General features: G+C 40.1%; 1 protein-coding gene across 2 annotated transcripts; it reads right to left on the bottom strand.

Moving 5' to 3' along the window:
* Nucleotides 1-7452: 7452 nt before the first annotated feature.
* On the bottom strand, nt 7453-24414 carry LOC120470726 (E3 ubiquitin-protein ligase TRIM16-like). Of its 2 annotated transcripts, XM_089128837.1 has the most exons (6): nt 23765-24414; nt 11133-11228; nt 10814-11047; nt 8868-9027; nt 8388-8435; nt 7453-8140 (listed from the first exon to the last, which is right to left on the bottom strand). In XM_089128837.1, the coding sequence occupies exons 1-6, from the start codon at nt 24335-24337 to the stop codon at nt 7617-7619; spliced, it is 1635 nt and encodes a 544-aa protein (XP_088984963.1). In that variant the 5' UTR covers nt 24338-24414; the 3' UTR covers nt 7453-7616. The 2 variants fall into 2 exon arrangements, with proteins under 2 accessions (XP_088984963.1, XP_088984962.1); XM_089128836.1 differs by lacking the exon at nt 8388-8435 and having other exon boundaries at nt 23765-24413.
* Nucleotides 24415-24669: the final 255 nt, after the last annotated feature.

The following is a 24669-nucleotide window of genomic DNA, read 5'->3' on the forward strand; positions in this document are numbered from 1 at the left end:
TTGAATAAGTACTAGTATCTAATTAATAAGTACTAGTATCTACTGAATAAGTACTAGTATCTATTGAATAAGTACTAGTATCTAATGAATAAGTACTAGTATCTATTGAATAAGTACTAGTATCTAATGAATAAGTACTAGTATCTATTGAATAAGTACTAGTACCTAATGAATAAGTACTAGTATCTATTGAATAAGTACTAGTATCTAATGAATGAGTACTAGTATCTATTGAATGAGTACTAGTATCTAATGAATAAGTACTAGTATCTATTGAATAAGTACTAGTATCTAATGAATAAGTACTAGTATCTATTTAATAGGTACTAGTATCTATTTAATAAGTACTAGTATCTAAAAAATAAGTACTAGTACCTAATGAATAACTACTAGTGTCTAATGTATATGTACTAGTCACAATTGGAATACATACACATACTAGTCAGAACTGAATAGTTGATATCTGAATGACAGATCCCCATAGAAGTCAATGGCAAAAAATTAAATTTGTTACTAGTCACAAAAGAATAGCTACTAGTCACTATCGAAATAAGTACTAGTATCTAATGAATAAGTACTAGTATCTATTGAATAAGTACTAGAAGCTAATGAATAAGTACTAGTATCTATTGAATCAGTACTAGTATCTAATGAATAAGTGCTAGTATCTATTTAATAGGTATTAGTATCTAATGAATAAGTACTAGTATCTAATGAATAAGTACTAGTATCTATTGAATAAGTACTAGAAGCTAATGAATAAGTACTAGTATCTATTGAATCAGTACTAGTATCTAATGAATAAGTACTAGTATCTATTGAATAAGTACTAGTATCTAATGAATAAGTACTAGTATCTATTGAATAAGTACTAGTATCTAATGAATAAGTACTAGTATCTAATGAATAAGTACTAGTGTCTATTTAATAGGTACTAGTATCTAATGAATAAGTACTAGTATCTAATGAATAAGTACTAGTATCTAATGAATAAGCACTAGTAACTAATAAATAAGTACTAGTATCTAATAAATAAGTACTAGTATCTAATGAATATGTACTAGTATCTAATAAATAAGGACCAGTATCTAATGAATAAGTGCTAGTATCTTTAAAAAGGTACTAGTACCTAAAGAATAAGCACTAGTATCTAAAGAAAATGCAGTAGTATCTAAAGAATAAGCACTAGTAGCTAATGAATAAGTACTTGTACTTAATGGAATAGATACTATTATCTAAAAAATAAGTACTAGTAGCATGAAAATAGAGACTAGTAGGTTAAAATGATTAAATGTTAAAACGGCTTGCCATATTTAGTGCCCTTCAAATGGAGTCGAAAATATATGAGTTCCGAGCTCATGAATGACAGAGTGAAGATATGAAAAAGAGCGAAAAAAAATGTAGGCTACAGTTGATAATTCAGATCATCCAGTTAGCATCATGTATTTATTTAGCCAGAAACGATGATCTCATTAACCCTTTCCCCTCCAGAGTCTTTAAAAAAGTGTCAGCAACTGCCCGCGTTTTGAGCATTTTCACAAAACTTTCATGGCCCCCAGAATATTTTGTTGTTTCAATATCTGAACATATCAAGATAAAAAACATAACCTTTTTTTTAATGTGGTTAAGTTTCATTAAAAAAGTAACAATTTAAACGAAGATTTTTAATCTGAGAAATATCGTTTGTCTTTAAAAGGCTACAAGATGCATGCTTTCTCTTTTGTTTCTGACTTTTTGCCTGTGTTTTGATCAGGAGATTCTGTACTCTTTCAGAAGATGTGTGATAGCGTCCCCTACCGTATAACAGTGGCGTAGGCAGAAATTTAATTTTGGGTGGGCCAGTGAAAATTTGAGTGTGCCTATAGTTTTTAATAGAAAAAAATTACTTAAATAATAATTAACCTTAGAGAGTAGAAAAATGAATTGACAAAATGCAAAAACAGTTACACCTTTATATTCGGCAAATCATCATGTTCAACCAACAGAGCTCAATAAAGGCTGGACAAACCAGTGTAGACAACAACTTGTCTATTTTATTCAGGTTAGTCAGCAGTGCAAAGACAGTTCACCTGAAAATAAAGTAAGCTGAAATAATAATATCGCAGTTTAGATCGGCAGGTAACCCCGAGTCAGGCTGACCGGGAGAGTGGGAGCAAGAAGCGGCTGCCGCCAGCACCGGACTAGCCTTCTCCTGGAGTAATGAGTCTGAAGAACTGGCTGGGTGGACTCGATAGATGAACGCAGTGCCGTGTCTTCTTCCTCAATTCTCGCTTTTTCCAAATAGCACATTAAATCATAGTCGGAAAAGGGTGGCTTGATCACTTCAGGTTGGTGGAGAAATCCTTCCTCAAGTGGAGGAGTTTAAGTATCTTGGGGTTTTGTTCACGAGTGAGGGAAGGATGGAACGGGAGATTGACAGACGGATCGGTGCAGCTTCTGCAGTAATGCGGTCGATGTACCGGTCTGTTGTGGTGAAGGAGCTGAGCCGTAAGGCAAAGCTCTCGATTTACCGGTCAATCTACGTTCCTACTCTCACCTATGGTCATGAGCTTTGGGTGATGACCAAAAGGACAAGATCCCGGATACAGGCGGCCGAAATGCGCTTTCTCCGCAGGGTGGCTGGGCGATCCCATAGGGTGAGAAGCTCGGTCACTCAGGTAGAGCTCAGAGTAGAGCCGCTGCTCCTCGAGAGCAGCTGAGGTGGCTCGAGCATCTGTTCCGGATGCCTCCTGGACGCCTCCCCGGGGAGGTGTTCCGGGCACGTCCCACTGGGCGGAGGCCCCGGGGAAGACCTACAACACGCTGGAGAGACTATGTCTCCCGGCTGGCCTGGGAATGCCTCGGTATCCCCCCAGAAGAGCTGGAGGAAGTGTCTAGGGAGAGGGAAGTCTGGGCATCTCTCGACCCAGCCCCGGATGAGCGGAAGAAGATGGATGGATGGAGATCACGGTATTCTGGAGCAATTTCCAGGTAAGGGTCTATCGTCACCTGTTCTCCTGAGTTGTCACATGAATTTGCAGCTAGTGACTGGTCTACATGCCTTTTCCAGATGAGATGATCATCAGCAAGTTCAACTGTGTGAGACACTGGATCTGTTTGTGCAGTCACTACTACTGGTAGCCGTATGACACCTTTGCCATAGTTACCAGCTAGCGCTTTGTCTCCATGTTTGAAACAATGATGTTTTGTTTTAGACATCGTTCCATCTGAAGGTGTTGATGCACTTGAACAGTCTGTTTAGTTTTCAGTGGTTTCAACAAATCCAGACGAGGGCAGAGTTGTCTTTTGAACATAGCGGCGGCAGTAGACACTTTGTGGGTTGCATGGGGGGTGTTTTCTGTATCCTTTCCCTGTGTCAACTTACGAGCTTGCTTCATTGTCTGGACAAACGGCTCAGCAAGACCGTTAGTGGACGGGTGATAAGGTGCTGATCGAATGTGTTGAATCCCCTTGTCCGTCATAAAAGCCTCAAACTCCTTCGAGACCAGCTGAGGCCCATTGTCACTGACAAGTTGCTGTAGGCAGGCCAAAACAACCAAATATTTAATGAAGGGCTTCCACAGTTTTCACTGATGATGTGCATTTCATAACCTCAACCTCTGGCCATTTGCTGTGGGCATTAGAAGAACTAAAAACATAGTCTTCCAATCAATGGCCCTGCAAATTCAATACGGACTCTCACCTACAGTTCCTCAGGCCATTGCGAGGGGTGTAAAGCCCAGAACACACCAAGCTGACACCGACGAACTAGCGCTGATGAAACCCGACTGTGCTGTCGTCTCTCGTCCGCTCTCGTCGGGGTAAAAAGCTGCACCTGAACAGACCGAGAGAAATACAGGCGACCGTCAGCTATAATGTGCGTTCTGCACCTGCGTGTAATGAGCCAACTGTCTATTTCTGCACATAAGGGAGCGCGGGGCACAACCTAACGTGGGGCTAAATGTAACACGGACCTTTTACGTAGTTTCTCAGGGACACGCAGGTTGTGTTTACGCTATTTTTCTCTTGCTGCCAGAAGACGGTCTCCCGCGAATTTGCGGAAAGTTTTGCTAATATTTCGTGAAGATACTGGACAAAGAGTGTTTTGACACCATGAAAGTACATTTTTTCATCATAGGTTTTTTTCGGTTTCTGAGTTGGGTGTATATGTTTCCAAATCTAACTTTATATTGCCTTAATCACTGTCTTGTTGGCTCGGACATATCACCGTTTTGAAACATGTCAGCAATTCCTAGCGACTATAGGGTTAAAATATGTAATACACAGCGGGGTTAGTTGTAGCACAGTGTTACAAACAAGCCGCCAAGTGTACAATGATGATCAAATGAAAACAGGGAGCCACAACTTTTCAGGTTTGAGTATTATTTATAAATTTAACTTTGTTGGACTTTCACAAACAATGTTGGAATTTAAAATGTTTAAAATTTAGTTTTGATCACTTGTTTATTTATTAAAAATAATACTGAATTATGTGTTACACACAAGTGTTACAACTAACCCCTCTGTCTGTTAATTAACCCCGCATATGGGGTAAGTTGTAACATTTGCACTTCTGTCACTTTCAGTCCAACTGTAAGAAAATGGTTGGTCCTAGAAAAAATCTTTAAGTGTTCATTTGTAGCAGATATGTATGTTACTTGTGTAAAATATATATATATATATAGTAACCTAATAATTTTTTAATTAATTGAGCCAAACCAAAATGAGTTATGTTGTGCCCTGCTCTCCCCTATATTAGTCTATATTCCTGATTCAAAAAGGAAAACCGACGCTGCCGGCTGCAGATACACACACCGTAAACAAAGCAGCGCGTGCTTACCGTTTTCAATGTCAATCCTGCTAAACGCTTTCTTTATTCCACTCCGCTCACGTTAATATTGAAATTGAACACTCGGGTAAGATGACGTGACGTTAAGAACAGCCTTGCTGCTGTTTTGCTTTTATTCTCGAGCACGGAGTCTTTCACTAAGCCGAACAGCCAATCAGAGATCTCTCTTTCCCCGACGGCCCGACGGCGATTCAACATGTCGAATCGGGCGAAACAAAGCCGACGAGGACTATTTTCAGCCGACAACACGAAACACACCGAGGAAACTTAGTCGGCCGACGCACAAAAACTGCCCAACAGCCGACCGTCGGCTTGGTGTGTTATGGGCTTTACGGGGCTGGTTGAGGGGTATTTCTCAGCTTTTGTCATCAAGCACAACACATTTTTGGTCCACTTTTGCTTAGAGTCCACACCACCAAAGGTAACTATGAGCAATCGCCTTCACCCGAACAAATCCAGTGTGGAGAAGTTCTTCCAGGACTCGTTGTCTCAGTATAGTCAGATAATGATCCTTGAGCCCCACAGTAGACATCCAGATTTAACTGTAAGCTGATTTCTCCTGAATGAAAACCTGAATGTGGGCCGAAGATGGAGGTGAGAGGTCTGTGATCAGTTAGAAGAGTAAATCTTTTACCAAACAAGAATTGATGAAATGTCTTCAGCCCAAACACAGTAGCAAGTACCTCATGTTCAGTTTGGGCATAGTTACATTCTGCCTTGCTCAAAGTTTGTGATGCAAAAGTGATGGGTTTTTCCTCACCTGGTGTGTGACATCACAGCCCTGACACCATAGGGTGATGCGTCACATGCCAGAGCGGGCAGAGCGGGGTTGAAGTGAGGGAGAGCTTCAGACTGGGCTAAGGCTCATTTTACCTCATTGAAAAATTCTTCACATCTTCACATCTTAGTCCATTCCCACTTCTGGATTTGTTCAGTACCTCATGCAACGGTTTCAGTCTGTTAGCGATAGTACTCTTGGGTCAAAACCAGATTTACGATCACCTTAAAATCTTCGATAGTTGTAGGGACCCGTCTTTTTTATAACCAGCACAATTGGCGTGGCTCACTCACTCGTGTGTATTATGGGGGTAATAAAGGCATTCTGGAGAGAAACGGTGCGTTCGTGTAAGAAAAATATTAACATATAACACCTTAGAAAGAAAAATCTCTACTAAATCACACAGTCTACTTGCGCCTAAAGCCATTTGGAGCACTTATGATCATCGATGCAGTTTTATGAGTCACCAATTCTGAGGTTGCTGAGCAAGTGATGGTACATTTTCCAGACTTTCCACAATGTACTTTTGGTTTGACTTGCAATGTGTGATGTGGTATCACAACCAGTTAGTGAATGAAATGCTACAAGGTTTGGCGCTGAATCTATTGGCAGTCATAAAAACACTGATGTGCTTGTGATTCTGGTTTCCCATTCCCCGCACGTAGCATGTACTAAACTCTGACTGTTGTCTGCCACAATATAGACCCATTGATGCTGTTTTTAACAAACTGCCAAAGGATTCAGCACCAAGCCTTGTAAACAAACTGAAAAAAATTATTTTGCACCTGGCTTTATCATATCATTATTAATTTGCCTTGTTTCAGTTTGGTTGGCAGTTTATCCAGGTCTTCTTTTATTTTGTTTTCAAAAGGCAACCTTTGTTCCTCTGATTCTGTCTGATTGAGCTCAGATTTTAATTCCTCAATCTGAGTCCCGGTCACGTTGGAAGCTGGGCACTATTTTCAGGCGCTGTGTCATATCATTACGCCTGCTGCACTCATGGTATGGCAGTGAAGTGTCTTGATTATTACGCAGGAATGAGAATATAGTTCCTAGTCATATCAGCCTAGAAAATCGCAACTTTACATTTTCCGTCGGTCTTAATGCACGATGTAACTACAGAAGAGTCAAGTTTTAAATATGAAAAACATCGAAACACTTTGGTCATTTTTTTCTGAGAAATGCTAATGGTCCACTTCAATGATGTATGCTAAGCTATGCTAAAAGTGGCACCGCCAGAACCGGAGATCGGCTGAATGGATCCAGTAACGGTAAAACTTAACAGTTTAACTCAATGACAAACTTTAAATGAACTCAGAGCACTAGCAGTTACTGCTAGCTCACAATATCACACACAAAGCCAAATCCAATGAGTTAAACTAACTCATTACATTTGAGGAAACGGATCTGAGAGCAATAGAGACGATCGCAGTCTGGAGATATTTCTAAGATGGAAGAATGCAGTTTTTGATATCATTTTAATATGAGCATCGAACATCAGTTCTGGGTCAAAGATAACGCCAAGATTGCGCACTTGTGAGGACGGAATGATAAAATCATAGTCAGTAATCAAACTTGAATTGTTAAATGTAAGTAAACCCGCTGGAGTACCGACAAATAGAAGTTCTGTCTTTGATTCATTCAGCTTAAGGAAGTTGTCATTCATCCAGACTTTTATCTCCTCCATCCAAGTGGTGAGAGCTGTAACTGCAAGGTTTGGATCAGGGTGCATACTGATATAGATCTGGGTATCGTCAGCATAACAGTGAAACCCTAACCCAAATTTACGAATGATGTCACCCAGAGCCAGAGGCAACATATAAATGCTAAATAAGATGGGACCAAGTACTGTTATACACACATTTATTATGACGTGTTATTTCAATAGCAGACGTTCAGCTATATTAATGAAAATTAAAATAAGAGTCTCTGTAATATCTCACTGTTACTGATTTGTCATATAGCTCAAAGTATTATGGGTAAAATCTCTCTACAGTTTATTCTGAAACATCAACACAGTTTCACTGATGATTTATAACCAACCCCAAACCCAGGATAGAGCGGCTGAGTGAATGTGGTCTGGACTGTGTGGATGAGGCTCATTGTGTCAGAGACGCTGTAGAAGGACAGAGTTCCTGCACTGTGATCCACACACACTCCTATTCTTCTGCTGACGGACTTTACAGGGAGATCAGTCTCTATCTTATTGTGTCTGAATGTGTAACTGGAGGAAGAGCAGAACAAACTCCAGGATTGATCATTATATCCAAACACACGCTCATAACCCCATCCCTTCCTGCTGATGCTCTTATATGACACTGATATATACACACCATTATCTCCACTCCACTCAATCTCCCAGTAACAGCGTCCACACACACTCTCTCTACACAACACCTGAGGCCACTGATCAAATCTGTCTGGATGATCAGGATACGGCTGCTGTGTGCCAGTGACAGTAATAACTCTGTTCCTCTCAGACAGACTGAGGCGTTTATTCACTGTGTTCAGATCCAGAGTGAGCTGATGGGAATCTGATGGAGAGAAAACACATCAGAAACAGGAATTATGAATCTGTCTGATCTTTTAATGTCTCTGAACTCTTCATGACTCAATGTTCAATGTATCATCAGTGTCTCAGTACAGATGATCAGATATCCTGAGCAAATCCTCATTTACATGATCAATTATAAAACTCTTCTATCATGATTTATTTCTCCTTCTACAGGAAGAACATGAACACACTCAGTGAGTTTTTCTGCTTGTTTTCTAGCGACTCACATTGTAGGAAGTCGTTCCTGGTCTTGGGATTCATGTTGGTGAAAGTGACTGTGGAAATAAACAGACATGAACAGTGTGAAGAGAAATGACAGATCAAATACATTCATTTCTAAGACGTTTCTAATCTGATATTAGATGATGTAGGACTCATTTCTGAGAACAGATTCATCTCCAGACGTCTCATATATAAAACACTCGTATCGGATTCAATCCTAAATCCCAATGGACTTAATCCTACACTACAGTACGTCACACTCGTATATATTACTTCTAAACCATCAAGGGATGTTTGTGGCTGTTCTGTAGAGTTGTTGCACTTGAATTAAAGATGAACTGTGATTTATAAAGTGGGATGCATTTTAAGAAAATTATTTGTGTTTATGGATGTTTTATAAATCACAAGAACATTTCAGAAACTGTTGTATGTTCAGATTTGGGCTCTTTCTCACACGTGTGTATAAAGGAGGCGCAGGACTTTACCTCCGTCTGAGATCTTCTTGATCTCCTCTTTGCAGAAATCCTCCAGTTTGTCTCTCAGCTGACGGACAGATTCTCTCACGCCATCAAAAGAGGAGAGAGAACCGAAGGGAACGTCGGGTTCGTCTGTAGATTCAGGAGGAGCTGAGAGAGACTGGAAACTCTACAGAAAACACAAATCAAAACTCATCATCTCCACACTTCAGCCAATAACCTGCACTATATCAGATCTGTGCGGCTCTTGTAGACTTGACTTCTCTTCAGTGACTCGCTTCAATCCAGCACTTTCACAATCAGAAACTTTCTTCTCATATTCATTATTAGGGCTGGGCAAAAAAATAGATTTTTCGATTAATCGTTTTTTAAAATGTGGTCGATTCAAAATCGATTCTTAACGGCCACGAATCGATTTTTTCCATATAAAGGGCTCGCGGACGCGGTGCTGCATCTTCTCGTTTCTCTGAACTAGGCAAGCGCTAAGCGCTGCAGCTGTCGATACACACGCGTTTAGGAGCCGGGACATGACGGAATATTCACTTGCACAATCGGGCCAGCATTGCATCGTAACCTATGATCGTAACTAACATTTATAATTTATTTGCTCAAGCAATGTTAAACCATCCCGTGCTCGCGCACTCTCAGAGATTTCTTTCACTGCGTGCACAGCCTAAATCCGCCTCACAAACAGCTCGCCAGAAACAAAAGTTTTATCCCTGGATTATATCGCTTTAACAGTTTAACACGCAACATTATGTCAAAACTCTGGTCTTGGTGAGTAACCTCGTAAAGACAGTCGGTAATGTCTTAAATTAGCATTAAACGCGTGTGACAGAAAGTTAATGAAACAGTAATGGATTCGCGCACTAGTTCTTAAAGTGAACGCAGCCATTTGTGTCAGTCATTAATTCTGTTGTCATAACAACAAAATATTAATTGTAAGCAATCAGAATTAATAGCCTTTGTATTTAATTCAGTCTGGACTAAAAAGACTATCCAGTGTTTACATTGGATTACTTTATTCAGTTTCTGTAGTAGCCTATATCTGACATACCCAAAAAACTACCCCAAAATGTCTCTTAATTTTTGTCTTTATTCTATTGTATTTATTTGTGCTACTTTTTTCAATTTAATTCAAAGATTGAAATCAAGCATACATACATAAACTCTTAACAAAAAAATACATTAACATTTAGGTAAGATCAATGTAAAAAATTTATAAATATTTATATATTCATCTATCTTAAACATAAAATAACATGATACTGTTTGATCAAGCTGTGCGACTGTTCTGTGCGACTGTTCTGTGCGACTGTGCGACTCTTTTTTTGCATATTGCATCAAAATCCTGTCTAGTCTTTGTATGCATTTAGTGTACCTAAAATAAAAAGTGTTTTATATATAGGTTTATGGCTCTTCATTTTCTTGTATTAATTAACCACTAGTAAACTTATGTCCACTGTTCTTTTTTATAAATTATAAATATAGGATTTTTATTACATCTTCATTATAGTTGAATCGAGAATCAAATCAGGAATCGAAAATCGAATCGAGAATCGAAAATCGAAATCGAATCGAAATTGAAATGTGAATCGATACCCAGCCCTATTCATTATATGACATTCATTTCACAAACTCCAGTATCTGTCACTTACACTCCTTGTGAAAAAGAAAGTAAACTTTTAAAAAGAATACCGTACTTATAACAGAAATAACAGACTTTAAAATATATAAGTGCAGATTGGATGTAATGTTTTCAGAAACTTAATTGCATGTTATTTGCAGTTAAATGAATGTAGAATAGTTTCATTTTTGTATCAAATGCAAATATCTGAACTTTAGAGTGTTTTGTTGCTCTGCTTAAGTTGGTCTCATTCTGCTCTCATCAAATGTTTCTCTGTGAGTCTCTTGCTCAAGTCCACTATGATCCTGTTCTCCTAGATCTCTGTTACCTGCAGGAACTGGATGTGATCTTGTGTGTGTGAAAGCTGCTCCAGCTCAGCGTCTCTCCTCCTCAGATCATTGATCTCCTGCTCCAGTCGCTCCAGTCGTCCTTCAGCTCGACTCACTGCAGTCTTTTCCTGATCTCTGATCCGCTGTGTCGCCTCAGAGCGGCTTCTCTCAATGGAGCGGATGATCTCAGTGAAGATCTTCTCACTGTCCTCCACTGCTGTGTGTGCAGAGCGCTGTTACACACACATCACAATCACACAGTGAGTTCAGCGAGTCCAAACTGAGACGTCTCACACTTCTCTTCTTCTCCAGACTCACCTTATGAGACTCCACATCCTCTCTCAGCTGATGAAGATCTTTCTGTCTCTGCTGGATTCTCTGGCGGATCTTCATCTGCGTCTCCTTCAGCTGTTTCTGGAGGACAAACCAATGACAGCAAATGACACATAAAACTACTGTAACCGCTAAGCTTAAAACAGCCGAGGGTTATGCAGAGGGTTGAAGTGGGCTATAGTTGACGCGCTTACCGTGGTCGATTTGGCTTGATTGAATAATGCAACAAAGCTTAAAGTTCGGTTTTCTTCTCTGTTGTGAGAGATTTATTGGATTTACACAAGGATTTCCTTTTCCATAACGGAACAGTATTCCATCTTCACCAACACTTTCACATAACAAAACATTCAACCACAGCCTCGGTGGCGGTCAAAAACTAGTTTGCCCTTTTCCCTCTGGCACACCTGTCCTTGATTACAGCTAACCTCCTAAGTAGATGAGCCCCAATTCATGTGCCATAACCCTAGTGCCACCTAATGGCCAAACCTGGACATAAACATTGAAATGGCTCCTACAACACCGGCCCCCAATTGGAATGGTTAACAAACATTACAATTCAAAACAAACCAAATTAAGGAGCCATCACCAACCTGACTTAACATATTATCCAACATTTGTTACAAGGGTTCACACACATTAACACTGAAAATTGCCCATTTAACCTGCAGCCTCAAGCAAAAGGCAGAGCTTTGTAACAGGACGTTGAATGACACTTGACTTTGTTTGTAGACTCACTGAACGCACGAATCCCTTTTTATCCTGGAAAGCTTCCAACACTCTTCCTAGTGGCCAAGAACCTCGTGGGGCAGTAGGATCCATAATAACGACAATATCTCCAGGCTTCAGGTTTCTCCTGATTTCATTCCATTTTTGCCTCTCTTGCAGCAAAGGTAAATACTCCCGTATCCAACGTTTCCAAAAAAGTTCAGCAATATACTGGACTTGCTTCCATCTCCTTTTTAAATACAAGTCATGTGGCTCAAACAATCCTGGCGGCAATGATGGATTTCCTTTCATCAGAAGAATGTGGTTGGGAGTAAGTGGCTCCAAATCATTTGGATCATCTGAGAGTTTGGTGATAGGCCGATCATTTAGGATGGCTTCAGCTTCACACATAACTGTATGAAGCCCATCATCGTTCAGGGTCTGCTGTTGAAGAACTGAACTTAAAATCCTTCTCACCATGCGGATAACACGCTCCCAAACTCCACCATGATGTGAACCTGCTGGAGGATTAAAGCTCCACTTAACTCCCCTTGCCGTAGAACTCTCTGAATTTTTCCATGATCCAAAGCTGTGAGAGCCTCTCTTAGTTCTCGCTCTGCTCCTATAAAGTTGGTTCCATTATCAGATATAATATGAGAAACTTGACCCCTTCTACAGATGAAACGTCGCAGAGCATTGATACATGCATCAGTGTTCAAAGAGTCAGCCACTTCGAGATGGATTGCTCTGCTTGCCAAGCAGGTTAGTATCACGCCATAGCGCTTGTCTGTACCACGTCCTTTCCTCACTGTAATTGGGCCAAAATAATCAATGCCAACGTTAGTAAATGGTGGTTTGTCAGGAAGAATCCTTTCCTCTGGCAAATCTGCCATTTTTTGCTCCTGCATTTTTCCATTATATTTCTTGCAACAGAAACATTCTGCAATGACCTTTCTTACAGCGGAGTTGGCGCTAGTGACCCAATACTTCTTCCGTAGTGTTGATAGCGTGTGATTCCGCCCACTATGGCCCTGCTGCTGATGAATGTGCTTGAGGATGAGAGTGGCCACATTTTGATCCTTGGCGAGGATTATTGGATGTTTAATCGACTCTGGCAAAGAACCTTTAGTCAGCCGCCCTCCAACTCTGAGAAGCCCATCATCCAAGCGCGGATCCAACCTATGGATTGTACTACGCCTGCTCACTGTAGATTTCCCAGCTGACAACATGGCGATTTCCTCTCCAAATCTCTGTTGCTGACAGTATCGAATGATAGCCAGCTCAGCTCCCATAAGGTCATCTATGGACAAATTTTGCCCTCCAGGCTTGTCCTTTAACCCTTGCCTCCTCCGTGGCACATTATTGTCTGTAGTCTGCTTACCAGCGACAGCAGATTTCTCCTCCCTCCTCCTGCGGCATTTTTCCAACAGGATGGTTTTCCATTTAAGTAACCAGGCTACTGCCACCTTGAGCTTACTCCAACTTGAGAAGTAAGTCAATAACCGGTTTGTGGCATCAGGTAGGCCATCCACAGCCACAACATTCACTGTGACTTCCTTCTTGACCTCCTGATCATCTGGTTCCATGATAGTCTCTACCACATTTGTTGTCCAGTTAGCTTCTGGTTTACGCAAAAAACTTGGACCCTCTATCCACCTACGGCCATGAATAAAGTCTCCAGCCCTCACTCCTCTGGATGCCTCATCCGCTGGATTTTCCTTGGAACTGATGTATCGCCATTGTGAAGTTTTAGTGGCTCCTCTTATAGTCGAAACCCTGTTGGCCACAAATGTATGAAAACGTTTATCCTCGTTTTTTATATACTTCAACACAGACGTACTGTCGGTCCAAAAAATGGACTGCTGCAACTGGAATCTCAGCTCAGCCTTCAACAGCAGATCCACACGAATGGCAAGCACAGCAGCAGTCAGCTCCAGGCGAGGAATAGTAACAGTCTTTAAAGGTGTAACCCTGGCCTTGCCCATCAGGAATGCAACATGAATATCATTTCCTTCATTCAGCATCCTGAGATATGTGACTGCACCATATCCTGTTTCACTGGCATCTGCAAAGTGATGCAGCTGAGCATGTCTTGATTGTCCAAAGCCCTTGGGCTTAATACACCGATCAACCTTAAACTCAGACAGCATATCCAATTCCTCCAACCACCTGAACCACCGTTGCAAGATGTCTTGTGGCACAGTCTCATCCCATCCATAATTTCTTCTGCAAAGTTCTTGTAGCATGATTTTGGCAGGCAACACCACAGGTGCAACAAAGCCAAGAGGATCGTACACCGAACTAGCCACTGACAACATTCCTCTCCTGGTGACTGGCCTCTGCTGGATCTCCATTTTGAACTTGAACGAATCACTCTCAACGCACCATTGCAAGCCAAGAGCTCTCTCAAGAGGAAGTTTGTCTCTATCCAGATTCAGTTCAGTCAGATCTTTAGCTCTGTATTCCTCTGGAATAGTCTGCAGGGTGGTGCGACTGTTACTAATCCATTTCATCAGAGTGAATCCTCCTGCCTGACAGAGAGTAATTAAATTTTTGACCATAAAGGCAGCTTCTTCATCAGAGGGCATGCTCTTCAAACAATCATCCACATAAAAGTTCTCCTTTACTGTTTGAAGAACTTTGGCTGGAAATTCAGATTGATTATCAGCTACTGTTTTTCTCAGAGCAAAGCTAGCACAACTCGGGGAGGACACAGCACCGAACAGATGGACAGTCATACGAAACTCAGCTACCTCCTTGCTGAGATCTCCCTCTGGCCACCATACAAAGCGCAGGAAGTCTCTATCCTCCTTTGCAACTCTGACCTGATGGAACATTGCCTGTATGTCACCCATAACTGCTACAGGTTCCAGCCTAAACCTGAGCAGGACACCAAGCAATGTACTGGTCAAATTGGGACCTTGCAAGAGCTGCTGGTTCAAAGATGTTCCCTTAAAGGTCGCGCCACAGTCAAACACCACCCGCAGACTCCTCTTCTTGGGCTGACATACACCATGGTGCGGGAGATACCACACCCTACCACTATTGTGATCCAACTGCTGATCTGGAACTTGCTCTGCGTAGCCCAGACTGATCACCCTGTTGAGGTTCATTTTGTATTCCTCATAAAACTCTTTGTTATTAAGGAACCTCCTTTTCAGCCCGAGCAACCTTTGCTTTACTACCGAGAAGTTGTTGGGCAGAGAAACATTGTTCCTTTTAAAGGGCAGCTTCAAACTGTAATGACCATCGGCCAGTGTTACAGAATTTTCCATAATTTCCATGAACTTGATGTCTTCTACTGAAGGGCCTTTTTCCTGTCCCATGGTCTGTAACAGAAAATGTGTTCGTTTACCAGACAACCCAAGCCTTTGCATGAGATGTTCCGAACAGAAAGTGGCTGAACTGCCGGGGTCCAGAAATGCATAAGTTTGTACTACTCTGCCTCCTTTGATAGATTTGACTTGGACTGGCAAGATGGAAAGGAGGCAGCGATCACTTCCGACCCCTACACGGCCACAGGCTTCTTTAGATGCTGTGGTGTTGGGTCTCACAAGCTCCTTAGATCGCTCCATGTATGCATTGGCTTTGTCTCTCCTGTCGACATGAAGCACACTAGGATGTGCTTGACCGCAAATCCCACAGGTTGCACGCTTTCCACAACTGCGACTCATGTGCCCAGCACATAAACAGCCAAAGCAAAGCTCTTTCTCCTTTAGAAAGTTTATTTTATCCTGGTGCTTCTTCCCTTTGAACTGTTGACATTCCTCCAAAGAGTGACTTTGCGAACAACACACACAAATTGATCTAATAGTAGAACCATTTTCTGGCAAGACAGTCTTTCTCTCTCCAAAGCCCCTTGCTGAATGTACAGGGGCAATAGTGGTGGCAAAACTGTTTCCTTTAAATCTTGTGCCTGGCTGCGACTTCAGCCCAATGACCTTAGCACCACCTGTACCTGGTGCTGAGTCCCGAATATCGCCAAATAAAGGGTCTGACAGAATATGGACATGTTTCTCAATGAATGCCACCAAATCCTTGAACAGAGCTCTGCGGTCAGATGTATGCATTATGTTATGTGCCACCGACCTCCATTGCTCCCTCAGCTTGAATGGGAGCTTGGACGTGACTGTTCTCATGTTGCTTGTCATGTCTAACTCCTGCATATGTTGTATATTCTCCATGACATTACAGCATGAGCGCAGAAAAAGTGAATAGGCCTGCAGTGCATTGACATCTTCTGCCCTTATAGACGGCCACGCAAAAACCCTTTCCATATATGCAGAGGCAACCTTATACTCGTTGCCAAAGTGTTGTTTAAGCAGCTCCTTTGCTTTAACATAACCTAGATCAGCTGCCATGTGCTGGCAGCTTCGTACCAATTCCCGTGGCTGTCCTCTCGTGAATTGTTCCAGGTAATATAAACAATCACTTTGACTAACCTTATCCTCCACTACCTGCTCAAATGCTCGCATAAATGAAATATATTGAAGAGGATCCCCATCAAATAAGGGAATCTCTCTTGCAGGCAATAACATGAAGCGCTGCTGTTGGACCAATGCAGTAGTTATTTCGTTTTGCCTTTCCATTATGGAACAGATGTTCCCCCGCTGCTGTTCCTCTACTGGCTGAGCATTGAATGAGTGGGGTCCCAAACTTTGTGGTGGTACAATATGATGACCGTCCTTTTGAGAACCAATCCTTTGGTTTAGCCCAGCCTGGCTTTGTTGACTAGACTGCTGTGTTAGCCTAGCTGTAGGTTGTGGATTGCCAATTGGCAATGCCCAATCCTGGCCCTGCTGTGCTTGGTGGTGGTTTACAGGCCTGTATTCCTTTGCCATAAGATTGAGCGCCGTAACATTTGCTGGTCTTTTGCTTTTACTCATATAAGAACTCATTCCATTAGATGTGGTACTGATGTCAGAGGCAGAGGCCAGCACTTCCAGTTTGGCATTGGAGGCAGCTAGCATAGCTTCCAGCTCAAGTTGCTCTCTTCTCCTTTTTAGTTGTTGCTCCTGTTCCTCCAATGCATGCCGTTCCTTTAAAGATGCAGCCTGAGCAAGCAGTGCAGCTCTTTCTGCCTTTTCCTTTATTCTAGCAGAGTTAGTAGATTTTCCACTACGAGAACTCCTCCTGCTTGATTGCTTGCTAGAAACATTTGAGATACTGTCCTCTGGCCTGATATCATCATTATTCTGCTCATGCCTTTTACCTTTTTGAGAACCTTTTTCATCCCCACATTCATTACCTTTATTACCTTTTTTTAATTGAATAGCATTTAACCAGCGGTTTACCTCAGACAGCATTTCATCATTGCAAATCATTTTTGCTTTGAACCAAATATCATGTTTTTCCCTTTCACCCTCAGGTAATATGACCAGCAAGGAATCATGAACACATTTTGCATCATCACACAAATCAACAAGAGCACTCATTGTACATTGTACACCTTCTTTATCACTTATTTGCATAAGCTCTTTGATTTTCTCCCTTAGCTTAGAAGCCTTATTTAATTTAGCCTTCCTATCATTTTGCAGTCTTTCCAGCTTTTGTTCAAATGCCTTTGCAGTTAATGTTACAACACATTTTTCCTTTTCTTTTAACACACCCGGACCATCTGCTTTACTGTTACATTCAGCTGATTGCGCAACCGCCTCAGCAGCTGACACGTCTTTCTCAAGTAAACTCATAGTGCACTTAAACGTCACCACGTAATCAATTGTCAATGTAATTTGTTGTCAATACAAAGTTACCGTTCAGTTCTTTCTTTACCAATGCATTGGATTTTTTACGCCCGGGTAATTATAATAGTATGCACACAACTCATGAATGGCCATTCAATTACTTTGTAGCGCTACAACATACCTTACGTGGGGCGCCTTGTAGATGAAGAACCGTTTCACGATGTCCTCACATTGGTGAATGATGAAAGAAGTTTATCGTTGTCCTCAAACAGTTGAATAGATTGGTTCCGTGCTGGCTGAGCACCGCCGCGTCACATCACCGATGCTGGGCTGAGCGGGTAATCTCCCCGCTGACTCCGTTTCAGCCTGTCCTCTCGCCGGGTTCCGATGTGTAACACAGCCGGGCAGATACACGATGAGTAGCTTTCAGATGTCCCCTTTCCAGCGTCCACTCCGCATGTCTTCTTTAACGGTGGACATCTAACTCCACACGCGACGATCTTCCCGCTTCATAAAAGGTAGTTTTTGACTTTATGTAACCGCTAAGCTTAAAACAGCCGAGGGTTATGCAGAGGGTTGAAGTGGGCTATAGTTTTGTTTATTTGTTTATTTGTAAGGATCCCATTAGCTGAAAGTCTGTACAGTCAGCTAGTCTTCCTGGGGTCCATTCTAAAAATTTACATTACAACAACAACAACATTTCAATCATCACAGTTATCATATACACATTTCATATATATATACATACATATATAAAAACATACACATGTACATACATACAATCTTCTAATTTCAATTCATGACAAGGCGAAAAATACATTTACAATTATTATAATCAAGAAAAAAGAAAATATAAAAACCTACATCAACACATAGCACCTTAGACTTCTTTTAAATGACAGCTTATTACAAATCTGACGAACTTCAATGGGAATGTTGTTCCAGATGACACAAGCTCTATACAGGACAGTTTTCTTCATAAAATTCGTTTTTGGATAGGGGGTCATTATGTGACCGTTATTTGCCATTCTGGTGTTATGATTGTGCACTGAGTTACAATACACTAATTGATTAAATAGATAAATAGGCATTTTTATTGTTGTTGTTTTATGTATCATAGTGCTTAAAGTAACTGTTATTCTTTGGTCTAAAGTGAGCCATGAAAGAGTAGAATACATCTGTTCTCTACTTGTTTTAATTGAGCAGCCCAGAACAAGTCTTGCCGCTTTATTTTGCACAACCTGAAATTTTGTCAAATCCTTTTTAGATGCAGAGGACCACACCTCAATGCAGTAAGACAAGTGACATAATATTAGTGACTCTGTTACTGTTTTTAGAGTTTTCTGATTCACATAATTACAACATTTTTTTGTTACTGCAATGCCACATCCCATTCGGTTAACAATAGTATTTATGTGTTCCGTCCAAGAAAGACTACTATCAATCACCACACCCAACAGTTTAGCTTTTTCTACCTGTTCTATACTTTGCCCGGCTATCTGTAACTTTAATTCCGATCCAAGCCTCAATTTTTGTTTTGATCCAATGATCATACTTTTAGTTTTGGATAAATTTAAGGCTAATTTGTTTCTACTAACCCACTTATACACTGCATCCAATTCTATAGACAGAACATGATTAAGTTTGTCACATGAGTCTGAAGCATAGTAAACAGTTGAGTCATCTGCAAACATTGTCATTGATGCTTTTTTGACAGTTAAGGGCAAATCATTAATAAAGACTGAAAACAAAAGAGGACCCAAACAACTTCCTTGTGGTAAACCACAGACTAAACCTTTGTAATTAGATAAAGAACCATTATAAAAAACCCGCTGAGTTCTATGTGAAAGATAACTTTTCATTAGTGCAACCGCAGAAGGAGAGAAGCCGTAGCTCTTCAATTTCTCAATTAAAATATGATGGTCTATTACATCAAAAGCAGCGCTGAAATCCAACATAACCACACCAACTAATTCAGAATTATCCATACTTCTAAGCCATCCATCAGTCATTTGTGTGAGCGCTGTACAGGTGGAATGTGCCTTTCTATATGCATGCTGAAACATAGTCATCAAATTATTATTCTGAAAATAATTACAAATTTGTGTATGAATAATTCTTTCCATAACTTTACTGATTGCAGGCAAAATACTTATAGGCCTACAGTTATGTCCATTATAAGATAATCGATTGTCTTTTATCAATGGAATAATTTTCGATTCCTTCCACAGAGATGGATAAATCCCACTCGCCATACACTGATTAAATATATGACACAAAGGAGCAGCTATATATTCAGCTGTTTTATTCAATACTAGACTGTCCAAATTGTCTGTGCCTGGACTACCATGTGTTGGAAGAGACTTTAACAGGGCCATCACTTCTGCAGTTTGCACACAATTAAAGTTAAAATTACACATTTTATCAGCCATGATTTCATTTTTGATAAGATCACAGTAATTAAAATCTTGTGTTCTAAAACCTTTCCTTAAATTACTAACTTTATTTATAAAATAATTATTAAAATAATCAGAAATTTCTTTAGATTCTGTTATGAAACCTCCGTCGCACTCTACAAAAGAAGGTGGTGAATTTCTATTTCTACCCATAATTTCATTTAGGATATGCCAAAGCTTTTTGCCATCATGCTTAACACTATCAATTCTATTTTTGTAGTACTCTTTCTTTTTCCTTTTATTTATTTTTGTAACTTGGTTCCTTAATTTACAATATATTAATCTGTCCTCCAATGATCTCGTTTTCACAGCCACTTTTTTAGCTTCATCTCTTTGCTTCATCATATTTGTTAATGCTGAATCAATCCACCTTGCAGCATGAGATTTTTTTATCATATTTTTCAAGGGTGCATATGTATCAACAATGCTCAAAAGCATACTCATAAAAGCATCCAAAGAATCTTCAGGGTTGTGGCCACTGTACACATCTTTCCAATCAACATTTTTTACTTTTCCCACAATCTTTTCAATAGCTAATACTTTATAAAACCTTTTATAAGTACCACAGATAGCTTTAACTTTAGGGACTTTAGCTTTCCTAGTGACAGCAATGAGATTATGGTCACTAAACCCTACTGGTGTTGACACAACATCAGAACACATCTCTGGTACATTAGTGTAAATGTGGTCAATACATGTCGCTGTAGTAATGCCCACCCTATTGCTAAAAATTCTTGTTGGCACGTTAACAATTTGATGTAAATTACAGACACATATATAGGAAAGTAGTTTCTTTTTCTTTGAGCATCTGTCATCATTCCAATCAATGTTCATATCTCCCAATAAGTATAGTTCACAATTGACATCAGAGACTTTATCAAGCATTTCGCCTAAACATGTTAGATAGTCCACATGTGCATCAGGAGGTCTGTAACAGCATCCCACAAGCACAGGTTTCATATAAGGTACATGGACTTCTACCCATATGGCTTCAATGTCATGACATAATAAATTTTGTTTTAACCTACAAGGAATGTTGCTTTGTACAAAAATGGCCACACCACCACCAAATCTATTTCTATCCTTTCTAAAAACATTAAAACCTTTAACTGTTAATTCAGAGATTTGAATAGAACTGTCGAGATGTGTCTCAGATACGGCTAATATATTGATTGAATACTTATTCACTAAATTAAAAATGTCATGTATTTTGTTCCTTATACCACAAATGTTTAAATGTGCCAAAACTAAACCTTTACCAGTTTTGGTTGTACACATTTGTGTAATATAATGATCACAGTTACAAACACATTAACACATAATTCTTTACCTTCAAACATATCTTAGTCCCGAATCTTTACCTCTTTAGGCAAAATTACCAATTTATCATACCTTAGTATTGCCTTTTCACCTTGGGCTCTCGCAGCTTTAAGCTTAGGCCACAGTTCCTTTCTTCTTTGAAGCACAGCCCCAGAGAAATCTTCATTTATATAGATGTTAGTCCCCTTGAGCTTTTTAGTAGAGGAAAGAATGCATTGTTTATCTTTGAGCCGCAGCAGATTCACCATAATTCTCCTGGGCCTTCCACCCTCCTGGTACTGACCCATCCTCTGGACACGCTCAATTTCAATCTTCCCATCCAGTCCAAGCTTGTTCGAGAACATGTGCTGTACCTTCTGCTCCAAACCACTCCAACTCTCTTCCTTATCATCCATTATACCATCTATGACTAGATTTTTCCTTTTATGTTGATTTTCCATGTAGTCAAATTTAGTGAACATTTCATCAATGCCACATTTTAATTTCATTATGTCGTTTTCAAAAGATTTTATTTTGGCTTCAGTTTCTTTGTATCCTGATTTCATCTCCTCCATCGTTAGTTGTGTGAATTCCAGACTTGTCTTCAACTCCTGTACATCACGTAAAACACCATCCAGTCTCTTATTTGTTCCATCCATAATCACTTGTATGAAACATTTAAAGTTATCTTGTTGCTGAGTTAGCATGTCTTTATAAAACTCTCTCTGCTGCTCCAGCAATTGAGAGAGGACACTCATGGTGACGACAGACTCATCCTCAGATGCTGCAGCTTTAGTTTGCTTTGGAGGCATGATCTTACCAAGATGTACGAAAGCTGATAGTTGTAGTTAGATGTTATCACAAATGCTGATGTCCAGGCCCTCTTCCAACTGAGGCCTACTAGGCCGAGAAGCCTCTCGACTTAGTTTAACACCACACTCCTTGTGCAGAGATACTATATTGTACTCCACTAGACACAAAAAACTGAAGCATAAGTAGTACTTGCTTCTGAAAATGAGACACTGCTGATATTTCTAAAAGGATTCCCCAGATATTTGTTGGATTGGAACAGGTCTGAAGCCAGAGGATCCAGACATGTAGTCAGCTGTCTTACAGGTAACAATGTGTAAGTCAGTGACAGAGTTGACGCGCTTACCGTGGTCGATTTGGCTTGATTGAATAATGCAACAAAGCTTAAAGTTCGGTTTTCTTCTCTGTTGTGAGAGATTTATTGGATTTACACAAGGATTTCCTTTTCCATAACGGAACAGTATTCCATCTTCACCAACACTTTCACATAACAAAACATTCAACCACAGCCTCGGTGGCGGTCAAAAACTAGTTTGCCCTTTTCCCTCTGGCACACCTGTCCTTGATTACAGCTAACCTCCTAAGTACATGAGCCCCAATTCATGTGCCATAACCCTAGTGCCACCTAATGGCCAAACCTGGACATAAACATTGAAATGGCTCCTACAACTACTGTCACACAATAAGGGTTAAAGATCTAGCATGGCAAGTTTACACTGTAGTTCAAACCACAGATCAGTGAAGTTTGATGTTATTGACGTCATCATCTTTGATTTGGGCTCTGCGTACATGAGTTGACCAATGATTTGATTTTGATTTGTGAATCCAAATTGGTCCTTTAAAAAAAATAAGTACTTTTAAAAGTAGCATTCCTTTAAACATGTGCATGTAAATAATATACTTTAAAAGAATATACTTAAATTTGAACTGAACATAACAGGGAATTATTAAGTATTTCTTCATAATAATGTAATTTCATAATTGCTTTTAAAAATATATTTAAAGTGTACTGTCATGTAGAGACAAGCATTTATGATAAACTAAAATATATTGTAATAATGAAGTTGTACATATAAAAATATATTAACTTTAATATGGTGAATAACAGTTGTGATTATAATCAAGTACTTAACATATTAGTCAACACATCAAAATAAGTGCACTTCTTTAAAGCACGACAAAAGAGTCACGTAAATATTGTTAAAATGTATTTTAAAGTATTTTTTTAATTTGACATTACAAAGTGTATTTATAAAGTGAAAGTCATGAAAATGTACTTTCTTTACTTAAGTGGCCTTTCATTTCATTAATTTTATATTATCTCCAAGTACAGTTTTATTTTTTTAAAATATACTTTTAATTTGAAGAACACTATACTGTAAGTGCATGCAAATACAATTAATCATATTTCTTTTTTACCCACTAGTTTATTTGTTTTTTTTAGATTACTTATATGCTTTTTCTCCTATTTGGAGCTTGAAACTTTTGTTCCCCATTGACTTTTAATGTATAGACCAAAATTGATATTTAGACATTCTTCAAAACTTCATCTTTACAATCTACAGAAGAAACTCAGTCAAACCGGTTTGAGACAACATGAGTAAATGAGTGAGTAAATAAAGACACTTTCTTTTCTGCGTGATCAATCTCTCTCAGTTCATACCTGTTTCTCTGTCCTCTGTGCTGCAGTTGATACAGTGTTGTGGTTTTTATGTTCACTCTCTTTACACCACACACAGATGCACTGTTGATCAGTGATACAGAACATTTCTAGCTCTTTATCATGTTTACGGCAGATCATGTCCTGCAGTCGTCCAGTGGCATCAATCACTTTGTGTGGTTTACGAGAGAAAAGTTCCTCATGACGGTCAAAATGAGTTTGACAGTAAGACTCCTGACACACCAGACAGGACTTGACGGCTTTGTGTTTTCTTCCAGTACAGACGTCACACTCCACGTCTCCAGCTCCAGCGTAACAGTCAGCAGGAAGTTTAGTCTTCTTCAGTTTCTCCACCAGTTCAGCCAGAATGGTGTTTTTAGCTAAAGCAGGTCTTGGACTGAAGGTCTGTCTGCACTGAGGGCAGCTGTAGACGCTCTTCTCATCCTCCTGATCCCAGCAGTCTGTAATACAGATCTTACAGTAACTGTGTCCACAGTGGATAGTCACTGGATCCTTCAGGAGATCCAGACACACTGAACACATGAACTCATCCTGAGAAAATCTGGCTTCAGCCATTTTACTGCACTGATATAGACACACAAACACACAACAGCTCAACAATACTTCAGTTTCGTTTTCTCTGAACTGAAGAGTTAAAATAGTTTCCTGCTTCTGTGTTTGAGTGACGTGGCAAAATAGGCGTGTCTGGAAAGCAGCTTCCTCTTCACACACACACACACACACACACACACACGTAGCATGAAGCTGCAGTGCAGACTCGGAGACCTGCACCTACAGTCCCCCTGCACCCAGAGTCCCGCATTCTCAGACCCCCCGTTTTTCGAGACAGCGCCTCCTATCAAATTATATCGGATAATCATGTGAAGAACATGTGAAGCCAAAACGTG

This window comes from Pimephales promelas, chromosome 3, assembly GCF_988280905.1.
Source record: "Pimephales promelas chromosome 3, fPimPro1.hap1.1, whole genome shotgun sequence".
Taxonomy (NCBI): Eukaryota; Metazoa; Chordata; class Actinopteri; order Cypriniformes; family Leuciscidae; genus Pimephales; species Pimephales promelas.